The sequence below is a fragment of the Melanostigma gelatinosum genome, assembly GCF_949748355.1.
Source record: "Melanostigma gelatinosum genome assembly, chromosome: 9".
NCBI classification, from domain to species: domain Eukaryota; kingdom Metazoa; phylum Chordata; class Actinopteri; order Perciformes; family Zoarcidae; genus Melanostigma; species Melanostigma gelatinosum.
In genome coordinates this window covers 19,206,086-19,218,955 of record NC_136642.1, presented here as the reverse complement: position 1 = coordinate 19,218,955, position 12,870 = coordinate 19,206,086, and the positions used below count along the sequence as shown (strand labels likewise).

Sequence of the window (12,870 nt, the reverse complement as noted above, 5' to 3'; positions counted from 1 at the left end):
TATAGCGTGTGTGTGTGTGTGTGTGTGTGTTGGCCAAAGTTCATTTGGTCGAACAGATTGTTGCTAGTGTTGATGCCCTGGTTGTGCAACCGCTTGTTGTTTTTTTTATGTGTTCGAAAAGAAATGTGCCAATATTTATTACAGCAACTTGCTTACTGATCAGTGAGTAGTAAGCCTAACCTAATCTGTCCAAGATATATGCATAGTTGTGTTGAGACGGAAAGAAACAACACATTGATACACGTGCTCGGGGTGCCACTCCAGATCTATCTATCTATCTATCTATCTATCTATCTATCTATCTATCTATCTATCTATCTATCTATCTATCTATCTATCTATCTATCTATCTATCTATCTATCTATCTATCTATCTATCTATCTATCTATCTATCTATCTATCTATCTATCTATCTATCTATCTATCTATCTATCTATCTATCTATCTATCTATCTATCTATCTATCTATCTATCTATCTATCTATCTATCTATCTATCTATCTATCTATCTATCTATCTATCTATCTATCTATCTATCTATCTATCTATCTATCTATCTATCTATCTATCTATCTATCTATCTATCTATCTATCTATCTATCTATCTATCTATCTATCTATCTATCTATCTATCTATCTATCTATCTATCTATCTATCTATCTATCTATCTATCTATCTATCTATCTATCTATCTATCTATCTATCTATCTATCTATCTATCTATCTATCTATCTATCTATCTATCTATCTATCTATCTATCTATCTATCTATCTATCTATCTATCTATCTATCTATCTATCTATCTATCTATCTATCTATCTATCTATCTATCTATCTATCTATCTATCTATCTATCTATCTATCTATCTATCTATCTATCTATCTATCTATCTATCTATCTATCTATCTATCTATCTATCTATCTATCTATCTATCTATCTATCTATCTATCTATCTATCTATCTATCTATCTATCTATCTATCTATCTATCTATCTATCTATCTATCTATCTATCTATCTATCTATCTATCTATCTATCTATCTATCTATCTATCTATCTATCTATCTATCTATCTATCTATCTATCTATCTATCTATCTATCTATCTATCTATCTATCTATCTATCTATCTATCTATCTATCTATCTATCTATCTATCTATCTATCTATCTATCTATCTATCTATCTATCTATCTATCTATCTATCTATCTATCTATCTATCTATCTATCTATCTATCTATCTATCTATCTATCTATCTATCTATCTATCTATCTATCTATCTATCTATCTATCTATCTATCTATCTATCTATCTATCTATCTATCTATCTATCTATCTATCTATCTATCTATCTATCTATCTATCTATCTATCTATCTATCTATCTATCTATCTATCTATCTATCTATCTATCTATCTATCTATCTATCTATCTATCTATCTATCTATCTATCTATCTATCTATCTATCTATCTATCTATCTATCTATCTATCTATCTATCTATCTATCTATCTATCTATCTATCTATCTATCTATCTATCTATCTATCTATCTATCTATCTATCTATCTATCTATCTATCTATCTATCTATCTATCTATCTATCTATCTATCTATCTATCTATCTATCTATCTATCTATCTATCTATCTATCTATCTATCTATCTATCTATCTATCTATCTATCTATCTATCTATCTATCTATCTATCTATCTATCTATCTATCTATCTATCTATCTATCTATCTATCTATCTATCTATCTATCTATCTATCTATCTATCTATCTATCTATCTATCTATCTATCTATCTATCTATCTATCTATCTATCTATCTATCTATCTATCTATCTATCTATCTATCTATCTATCTATCTATCTATCTATCTATCTATCTATCTATCTATCTATCTATCTATCTATCTATCTATCTATCTATCTATCTATCTATCTATCTATCTATCTATCTATCTATCTATCTATCTATCTATCTATCTATCTATCTATCTATCTATCTATCTATCTATCTATCTATCTATCTATCTATCTATCTATCTATCTATCTATCTATCTATCTATCTATCTATCTATCTATCTATCTATCTATCTATCTATCTATCTATCTATCTATCTATCTATCTATCTATCTATCTATCTATCTATCTATCTATCTATCTATCTATCTATCTATCTATCTATCTATCTATCTATCTATCTATCTATCTATCTATCTATCTATCTATCTATCTATCTATCTATCTATCTATCTATCTATCTATCTATCTATCTATCTATCTATCTATCTATCTATCTATCTATCTATCTATCTATCTATCTATCTATCTATCTATCTATCTATCTATCTATCTATCTATCTATCTATCTATCTATCTATCTATCTATCTATCTATCTATCTATCTATCTATCTATCTATCTATCTATCTATCTATCTATCTATCTATCTATCTATCTATCTATCTATCTATCTATCTATCTATCTATCTATCTATCTATCTATCTATCTATCTATCTATCTATCTATCTATCTATCTATCTATCTATCTATCTATCTATCTATCTATCTATCTATCTATCTATCTATCTATCTATCTATCTATCTATCTATCTATCTATCTATCTATCTATCTATCTATCTATCTATCTATCTATCTATCTATCTATCTATCTATCTATCTATCTATCTATCTATCTATCTATCTATCTATCTATCTATCTATCTATCTATCTATCTATCTATCTATCTATCTATCTATCTATCTATCTATCTATCTATCTATCTATCTATCTATCTATCTATCTATCTATCTATCTATCTATCTATCTATCTATCTATCTATCTATCTATCTATCTATCTATCTATCTATCTATCTATCTATCTATCTATCTATCTATCTATCTATCTATCTATCTATCTATCTATCTATCTATCTATCTATCTATCTATCTATCTATCTATCTATCTATGGCAATGTTCAATAATGAATTCAAAAGTAGTGTATTGCGCACTTTTATTTTAAAAGTACTGCTATATGAACAAAAGGGCATTACCACTTGGTTCACGAGATGCAGGTAGCATGTTTTATACTTAATTTGAATATAATTCATACTTTGTTGGCATCTTATTCTGAAAGAATTCGTCTGAAGAAACCGGATGTTGTCTCACGTTAATGTTTCCGCTAACTTTCAAAGTCCTTCGCTCGCTCCCGATCTGTGCCGTTTAAATATGTTTACCGTGAATTTCAGCATATAGGTGCACTAACATGTAAGTGTCTGCTGAGTTGACCACGGAGCTCTGAGTGTCTGCTGACTTTACCGCAGCGATGTCCAGTAGTCTCCAGGGAGAGCAACAGCTGGTGTAGCTTCTCTCTCTTTATTTCTGCCCCCCTCCCCTCGACCAGAAGCGGAAGTCTCCTTTTCTCTACGGCAACACTGAAGGGACATCATATCTCCAATACAAAACTATAAACATGAGACAAGTCTGTTACAATAATAATAACCTGACTATAGAATGTTTGCTGGCTTTTATCCCACTGTCATCCTCTTGTTGTTATGTCTATGTATTGTCTCTTGTCTTTCAATTTTAAAAAAAAGAAAGAAAAAAACAATTATAATAAATTTAAAAAATGCTTTAACGCACGATAAAATAATTGTCTGCGTTAATTATTGAATGCGAAATTAACGCGTTCACTTGCCCAGCGTGCGTGTGTGTGTGTGTGTATGTGTGTGTGTATATATATATATATATATATATATATTATATATATATATATATATATATGTGTTAACAATACTGCCTTTCATTCCTTTTAGCCTCTAGGTTTGCGTATAGTTGTGCTTTGCATGTCCTCTGGATTTCTCCACACACACTGTTTGTTCCCTCCATCAGCATGAAACTACAAACGCTCATTAAGCGGGGGGTACTGCTTCTTCAGACCTCCAGTGTCTAGTGATTGCTCCTCAGCCCACTGCAATTAGTTTCTTGTTGAGGGCGTTGGATTTTCTTTTCAGCACCATTGTTGTGCAGGTCTGGCGGTGGACCACCTGTAGGCCATCTGCTCTGCTTTGCCGTTTCTTTGTCGGCTTCCTTTGACCTTTTTTCCTTTTGAACCAATTTTGCCCGCCAGCTGACTGTTGACTCGACTACCTCTTTTTGGATGGTTGCTTGCTGCAGATCCACATGGGACACCGCCGAGCTTAAATAACCCAGCACGTTGCCTTTCTTGACATGCTCAAACCGGCCTGTTTGGTGCCTGCTGCCATACTTTTAAAGGCAATTCAAGGACACTTGCAGAGGGTATCTGAGTCTTTTCCTTACCCGTGTTTCACTTTTGTTCATTCTTCCCTATGTATACAATCCCTATATACCCATGTCTCAGTTGTCTCAAAATGTTCATTTTCAATTTTGCTCCATTGTTATTTCTGTGACTACTATTGAGTGATCATGTCAGTCCAGATGAGATCGGTGACACGTCACTGGTTTCACTTAGTAAATGTATTTAAGTCATAGCAGGCCAATATGGCAACTACTGTACTGGATGCATGTTTATAGGTATATAACAGCCTACATTTAAACGGCAAAGAAACACTAAAAACCCACAAACGCTGTGATCCACGTTCCAACAAATGTATTCTATTAAAAGAAGTAAGCAGAATTAACTCTTTGCAAACGGAGCATATAGCAATGCTATTGTCAATGAATTAAAGACATTAATCTACATTAATGAAGATGCGGTCTAAATAAAATAATAGGCTTGTTGGTCCGATTTCCGCGGTTGATAAAAACCTCTGTCTAATGTTAGTAATAATCCGCTGTTATACTCTGGTTCTTCTCTTTCTACCATCCAGGTCGCATCCCGTCATGAAGTTCCAGGAGGTCAGCCAGCATTGGAGCTGACGCTGTCAGCGAGCCCGGCATAAACTGTCCCGTCTACCAGACCTTCACCCTCTACTGCCCTCCTCTAATCTTACTCCTGGGGAAAACAGTTCTTCAGACTCATTGGCTGCTCACTCCCTATCCTAGAAACTGTGCGGTGCTCCCTACCCCCTCCTAATATACAAGAGAGCCCAGGCCTCTATCTTGGTCCAAGTACAAGCCAGGTCTCCTGGCTATTCTTCGGTACCTGGAGCTGTTTATCCGCCAACCGCTCCGTGATAGCAGTCCTGCATCCCGCACCCTGGGCACCTCGGCCTTCTCCATATCATCTGTGGCCAATCACAGGCACCCAGTGAGGGCAGCTGTCCACCCAGACAAACCCAGGACCCGTCATCATGTCCAGTCGACGGAAGGCCTCCACTCCCTTGATGATCCGACCAGAGCGGACCATGGTGGAGCTGGATGACGACACGGAAGAAGACATGGAGGTACACTTTCAATGTGTCTGTCAAGAGCAGCTAGCTTTCTTTAATGGGATGAACTCGATAAATATGGTTCCATACTTTAAAATTGGGTGGCTGGATTCATTATACTTTATTCTTAATATAGAGCGTCGTATGTAAACTGTTTCTAACTTGTGATTTTAAAAACAGTTTTTTGTACACTGCACTTTAATTAGTCATTTGTAATCATCCTTATCTTTCTCTTCACTAGGAGACCTTGTCTTGTATATCTGTGTGTTTCAGTGGTTGCGTACTGATTTCAGAATGATTTGATACACGTAAATGCCACTTCTAGTTAAGTCTCCTTTTCATCTGAAAACTTTCTTCTTCCAGACGAAAACGGAGAACCATAGCGAGGAGGGGCCTATGGAGGCAGATCTCTCAACAGGGACGGAATTAGACCTGAGGGGCAAGGCCTTGGACCCCCCCATGGGTCCAGACAAACCAGCAACAGAGCCACCAGACCTTTCCAAGCCTCCGCGTAGGCAGCAGGGGGGCTACGAGTGTAAATACTGCCCCTTCTCCACGCAGAACCTCAACAATTTCAAAGAACACGTCGACGCCAACCACCCCAATGTCATCCTCAACCCGCTGTACCTGTGCGCCGTCTGCAACTTCAACACAAAGAAGTTCGACACACTGACGGAACACAACGAGAGGTTTCACCCAGGGGAGAGCAACTTCAAATTCAAACGCATCAAAATGAATAATCAGACAATCTTGGAGCAGACGATAGAGGGGTGCAGTAACAGCACGTTCGTTTACAACACGTCCAGTGCCGTCTGTGGCAAAGGGGACGAACCGGGCGCTCTGCCACTCAGCAAACCCACCACGGTGAAGATCGGGAAACCAAAAATAATGTCGTCTGATAATAAACGGACAGATTTGGCCAAGAAACCAATTACAGCTTTCAATTTGAACGGAACGGTCCTCTTCCCCGAGTCGACTCTACTCAAAGCAGAAGGCCTTTCTCACATCATGCCTTCCCTCCAGCGGCCTATAAACTACACTCAGGTAGGACACCCGGTGGAGGAAGGATACTCATTTTCTTTTAGAAACCATTCCTTCTTGATGACAATGCATTATTAGGTTTTTCAAGGAAACTCAAATCTTCCACATAATTGGCACCAAATTTCATGGTTCTTTTTAGGGTTTGCCTCGGACATTATGAGGGAATTAAAGACTCCTAAAGTTATAGCTGAACCTTTTTGTCAGTTTTTAATATACATCATAGTGTACGTTTTGTTTGTGAACTAAAGACCTGAACACGGTACAAAGGCTATTCAGTTGCCATTGCTTACTATATCATTTCAGGTGCCGAAGATCGCAGTGCCCCTCAACACAACCAAATACAACCCCTCGCTGGACGACAACCTGACGCTCATCTCTTCCTTCAACAAGTTCCCCTACCCAACACAGGCTGAGCTCTCCTGGCTCACTGCAGCCTCAAAACATCCAGAGGAGCAAATCAAAGTCTGGTTTACCACCCAGAGGCTGAAGCAGGGCATTAGCTGGTCACCGGAGGAGGTAGGAAGTTCAGTAATGATGATGTTTGAGGCAGTCTTTCAATTCTCTTCCCTCAAGTAAAGTTTAGTGTGTTTCACCAAAACTAATAAATGTGATAGAAACTGTATTTCTAACTTATCAATTAACTTGCATCCAGATTACAAACACTGAGAATAATTATCCTGTGTTGCATTTGATGTTGGCTATCCCATCTTCTTATAGAACTGTAAGGCAAATAATAGCTTAAGTAAACTAATTGTCTGTTGTGATAAGCTTTCCGATCAGATTTTGGGCTTTTGTCTGATTGATGATGTTGTTAAATCATACGTCATTTTCACTTTGCCCAGAATGTTGCCACAGATACCTACTTTGTAATACTGCAAATATTAAGGGCTTTCATCAGTGGGTGATATGCTCAATCACCATTGTGTTACCTCATTTGGCGATAGATAGTGACTAGATTTATTTAAATGAAAATATGAGAGATTATTACTAGTAATAACCTAAACAATAAAGTGAATTCGAAAATTAAACAATATTATCCATTTTGAAACGGGCAATTTCACCAACAGTTTGATTATCTGCTTTAATTGAAAATGGTCAAGATGTTAAGAAGAAGAATTTTGGTACTTTAATTACTGCAGATATTTAAAATGGCAGCCATACATTACAGATAAGAGATTTTTATAACAATTGCGTTCCTCCTTTGACAGGTGGAAGAAGCCAGGAAGAAAATGTTCAACGGTACAATCTCCTCCGTGCCTCAGCCCTTCACTGTGGTAGCTCCTCAGCTCAACTCCCAGTCATCCAACTCGTATGCTGCCACTGCAGCCTCCAAAGCCATGCAGTCGGCAGCCTCTGTCCTGCAGTCCCTCCCCTGTCACCTCCTGGGACAGACCAGCCTGGTGCTGACTGCTGTAGCCAACGGCTCCACTGTCACTTGTGCACCGCTGGCACTCACCGTGGCTAACCAGGTACGAAACCTCGGGCGGAAATGTTAACTTGTACCAACACAAAGCCGTACGATTCGAGGTGGTCACTGTTTCCACCATGTGTTACCTCTCAGGTGGCACAGTCGCTCAAACGACCCCTGACCTCCCCTGTGATCTCCACGGAGAGTAAACGGCCGTCCATCATTCAAACCATCTCGGCGCCCATGGTCACATCCAAGCTGGCGTCACCCAAAGTGCTGAGTTTCACAGTTGACCACAACAAAACAGCGGAGCAGTTATCAGTACTGAGGTCCAGCTACACACGTTGTCCTTTCCCCGAGGAAGATGAGGTAAGAATAAGTGAGTGAAATGACATTATTTGTGCCATGTTTTAGAAGGTCGTGTACATATTTATATATTCTCTGGATTTTTGTAGCTGCTTTAGATTTTGTGCTACTGGTTTTTTTTTTTTTTAACACGCCACTATCGCCGATAAAGACCCTCACATATACTGTCTCATTTTGTGTCTCATCGTGTCATGTGACAGATCTACAGGCTGATAGAGACCACCGGGCTGTCCAGAGGAGAGATAAAGAAGTGGTTCAGTGAACAGAGGCTACTGAATCTGAAAGGTATGTGGCGGGATCAGGGCCACGCATCTAAAGTGATAAACCACTCTGACTGATCACAGATCTTTCTGTAGCTTCTAAACAAGCTCATTTAGTTTTACAGAAGTCGTTTTTGAATTGCTATTATGAAAACAATATACTGAGAAAGATAAATTGTGTTTAATCGTTGATGTAGGGGTGGAAGCTACTGTGCTGTGGGCTAATACGTCTTGGCGGTCACGTTTACACACAGGTGCCATTGTCGCATGATAGTTTCATGTCGGCAGGAAATTACGTCTCTCACACACACACACACAAATACCATGTGTCAATGAGAGAAGAAAACATGAAGTTCACAATTAGTCACAACTGCATGTCCAAAATACGCTGAGGAGGAACAAACTCACTATTTGAAACAACCAACTTAATCATACAGTTGTTATTGTAGGTCATGCTTGCTGCTCGGAGTAATCGCAGTGACCTGCTTGTCTGCTGATGGCATGGCGCTGAACGGCTGACCTTCAGGGGGTTCTGGTAGACGGTGGTCTGCACCCTCCCTGTTTGGAGAAGCAGACATGAGTACAGGCACAGCAGCAAAGCAATGCACTGCTGTGGACGCTCAGCAAAACATATTTTGTCCACCTAAAATACATGCCGACCTAAAAAAAATCAATTCCAGCTTAATTTTATGCTATATTTTCACCGGTATTTGTGCGGTAACTGCTGTCTGCTTCTCTGAACCGGGGGCGAGCAGGATGTCACCTGTTGGTAATATGTAATCGATGTACTTTTTGGCATGAAACTTGAATAAATACAGTTGTTTGAAGGCGGTTTTCAGCAATATTAAATAGATCTCAGAGACGAAATGATGACCTTTTAGCTTCCTAACTTTAGCTCTAATCAGCTTATGATACATAAATAAAACTACAAATGCCAAGATTTTTATTCATCAAAGCAAGTGTTTAAATAAAGATACAATCATTTATTTCCTAATTATTTGAATTGTGTTTTTTTTCCCACAAATAACCGCTATAGATGACAATAACGAAGCAAAAAGAACCTGTAGAATATTGACTGTTTACATTGACATCGGGACGATTGGAATTATGACATGCAGTTGCCAGACCATTGCTCTACACCTTCAGAAGCATTTAATGTTGACCTTTACAGTGATATAGCGTAACTGTCCGTGCTTCAGAATTATGCCGATATATATATTGTAGGCCATACTGCCAAGCCCTACGTGTATAATGATTTTTAGGAACTATTTGTGGTGTGTCATTTAGTAATATCAATTACTCTCTCTGTGTGTCTCTCTTGAAGGGATTCCTCCACCTCCAGTGCTGGTGAAAGCAGAGGTGACACCAGCACTTAAAGACGCCCTCGTAAAGAAAGCGGTCCCCAACCAGTTTCCGCTGCTGGAGAGGGTGAAGGGGAAGTCGTCAGAACAGCTGAAGGCGCTGGAGGAGAGTTTTCAGAGAAGTGGCACTCCGACAGAGGCGGAGCTAGGTAAAGCCTTCCGCCAACCCTCTCGCAAGCAGATTGATTTAATCGCATGAAGTGTGGCAAGAAAGATTGAAGAGGGGGGGAAAGCATTAACGTCCCCCTTTTTAAAACGTCCTTTTCAGTTACAGAATTACTAAATGTGGCACAAACCATTACCCTGTACTGAATGCTTTTCTGTAAATGTTATTTTACTCACTCATTTCCTGGTTGTCAAGCCTTATGCTGCGTTCACACCGGTCGCGTTGATTTTTTGACGCGCGTCGAGATTACATACAAAGTCTATGCACAGACGTGATGAGACTGGCGCGTGAGTTGAAATTTTTCAACTTCAGCGACATAATCGCGTGACGCTGTGGCGCGATAGCCTATCAGCGTTGAGTTGCTCCCCCTGTCATCACTGGCTTCCTGCCGTTGTTGAATCAGGAAATAAATCCTGTAGCCGTCTGTGTTCACCCAGAGCTCTACGATACCTCATATCAATAGAGACCGGACCAAACTATGTGTATACATGTGTGTGTGTGTGTGTAAACCATACGGTACAAACAATGAATAGACGCTGCCGTATTTACGTCTACGTGACGTTATTGAGTGCTGGTGGAGCTGCTACGATGTTAGCATAGCCTAGCACCGATCCATCAGAGCTCCATTGAGAAGACCAGTAACCTACAAATCGGTATCATTACGTAGTTATTTCGGAGTCCCTTTTTGTCGGAGAAGACAAGTACAAATCGGCATCATTACGTAGTTATTTCGGAGTCCCCTTTTTGTCGGTTTATTGCTGTTGAATCACAGCCAAATCTGTTTATTTTGTGTTCCTACAGCTGTAGTAAACAGCGACCGGTGGCTTGCTAGACACAGTGAATACAGCTCGATACAATCCACGGAGCTCCTCTGAACAATATTATGAACCAGACATGACGGCGTTTGGCATTCCGATGTTTGAGAGACTTCCACAACACGTACAAAGCAGCAATTGGACTTATTCCTTTCACGGTTGACAGCGGAAAGAAATGGCGGCCAGGTGAACGGCTTCCAGGACGATAAACCACGCCCCCTCTCCGGCGCTACGAGATTTTGCGGCGTTTGGTGTGAACACGACCGGCGGCGCATTGGACGCGATTGTGCAGTGCGTTGGACGCTTTTTTGCAGTGCGTCAAAAAATCAACACGACCGGTGTGAACGCAGCATTAGTCCTCAATTCAGATGCTCCATGTGAGCACATTGTTCATGTTATATTTGCCTACAGAAACACAAGACCGCCGTCCTGCAGGCTGGCAGATGATTAATTACAACAGTCAAAACTGCTTTTATGATCTGTTGACGGAAAGTTCCTGAGAAAGTTATTTCCGAACTTTTACAGACTGAAACTTACTGACTGAGGGAGATAAAATTGGGTGCGAGTCAGTCGGTCAAATCCCCTCACTCTTAATGCTAGTTCACAACACGTGACTTAATTCCTTTCACCCCAAAGGAGCTGCAGGCCAGTCTCTGGTGGGTTCCTGCAGACAGGAATAGCAGAAGTGTTTTTAATGAGCTCATTTTTAAGTCCCTCGGAAAGCCTTCCACTCATCTGATCCACTGACCTCTGTCCTGCTGCAGACCAGCTGGCCCAGGAGACCAGGCTGTCTAAGACTGAGGTGGACTGCTGGTTTTCTGAACGCCGGGCGCTGAGGGACAACATGGAGAAGGCTTTACTCGCCATGTCTTCAAAGAACACAGAGGACCGAGCAGACTGGCCCGGAGCGCTGCTGAACGGGACTTCACATCGAGAGCAGGGCGGGAAACCTTTACGCTCCTCTCCTCATCCACCTGTCCTCTCCTCTTCTTCCTCCTCCTCCTCCTCCCCTCCTGTGCTCGCAGCCTCCTCCCCTCACCCGCCGACCCTCTCCTCCTCTGCATCCCCTCACCCGCCGACCCTCTCCTCCTCTGCATCCCCTCCCATCCTCACTTCATCCTCCTCCTCTTCTCCCCATCCTCCCATCCTGTCGGCCTCCACCAGCCCGGCTCCCATCGTCAGCAGCTCCCTCGGCCTGCTCAGAGAGGTAAGAAAAGCTGACGAAAACATGTCTACGCTGATCAGATGACAATATATTAAGAGTATGGCACAAGTTGGGACGAGATGAGCTGCTAACGGTAGTTGTGACTTTAAAGAGATTAATTGATGAGAAGGCACATTTTTAAATACAATATGAAGTGAGTTGATGTGTAAAGTGTATTAATCTTGAGACGGTACTGAAAGCTGTGCGATTGACACTACATGATGGCATTTGCTGATACTTTATTATTAATAGTGAGATAAGATCTGACGTTCTCTAGAAAACTGCAGTATCGAACATATATCCATGAGATGTCTTGAACGCCGCCAGTACTTGTCTTGTGTTTGGTCACACGATCTGTCTCGACAGATGTTCTGTCAGACCCGGTGGCCGTCTCCTGAGGAGTACAGCCAGCTGGAGGTCCAAACAAGCCTCGGACGCACCGACATTGTCCGCTGGTTCAAGGACCACCGCTCGGCACTGAAGAACGGGGAAACTCTGGACTGGATGGAAAGTTTCCAAAAACAAAACCGTGTAGAGCAGCAGAGAGCGGGCCAGGAACAGAACGGCCAGAGTTCAGAGAAAACCCAGAGTGTTTCCTTGGAAGTCAAGGCTGTGAAAGGTGAGTTTTGGAAGAGAACTTGAAGTAGACATTTTGTATTCCCTTATTTAATGTTCTATACCCTTGTTTGACTTTGTGTTGTCTCTTCTCTGGTGCAGTGGAGGCTGGTGAGAACACAGCAGCAGCTCCAGAGCACTCCACGCTGTCTGACCAAGACAAAGTCCAGTGGTTGACTGGCAGATTAGCCCACAGTGTGACAGACCTGAGCCGCACCAGACCGGCCCAAACCAGCTCCAGCACTGCTGACAAAGGGAGGTG

General features: G+C 40.6%; 1 protein-coding gene across 2 annotated transcripts in view; it reads left to right on the top strand.

Annotated features, from left to right (window-relative positions):
* zhx2a (zinc fingers and homeoboxes 2a) overlaps positions 1-12,870 on the top strand; it is a 29,802-nt gene that overhangs the window by 14,735 nt on the left and 2,197 nt on the right. For both annotated transcript variants that reach the window (XM_079274748.1, XM_079274747.1), the window contains exons 2-11: positions 4,872-5,387; positions 5,736-6,416; positions 6,717-6,929; positions 7,622-7,882; positions 7,975-8,190; positions 8,388-8,472; positions 9,772-9,957; positions 11,554-11,996; positions 12,360-12,612; positions 12,711-12,867. In XM_079274748.1, coding sequence (XP_079130874.1) covers positions 5,295-5,387; positions 5,736-6,416; positions 6,717-6,929; positions 7,622-7,882; positions 7,975-8,190; positions 8,388-8,472; positions 9,772-9,957; positions 11,554-11,996; positions 12,360-12,612; positions 12,711-12,867 — 2,588 coding nt within the window. In that variant the 5' untranslated portion in view covers positions 4,872-5,294. The remainder of the gene's footprint in view (positions 1-4,871; positions 5,388-5,735; positions 6,417-6,716; positions 6,930-7,621; positions 7,883-7,974; positions 8,191-8,387; positions 8,473-9,771; positions 9,958-11,553; positions 11,997-12,359; positions 12,613-12,710; positions 12,868-12,870) is intronic.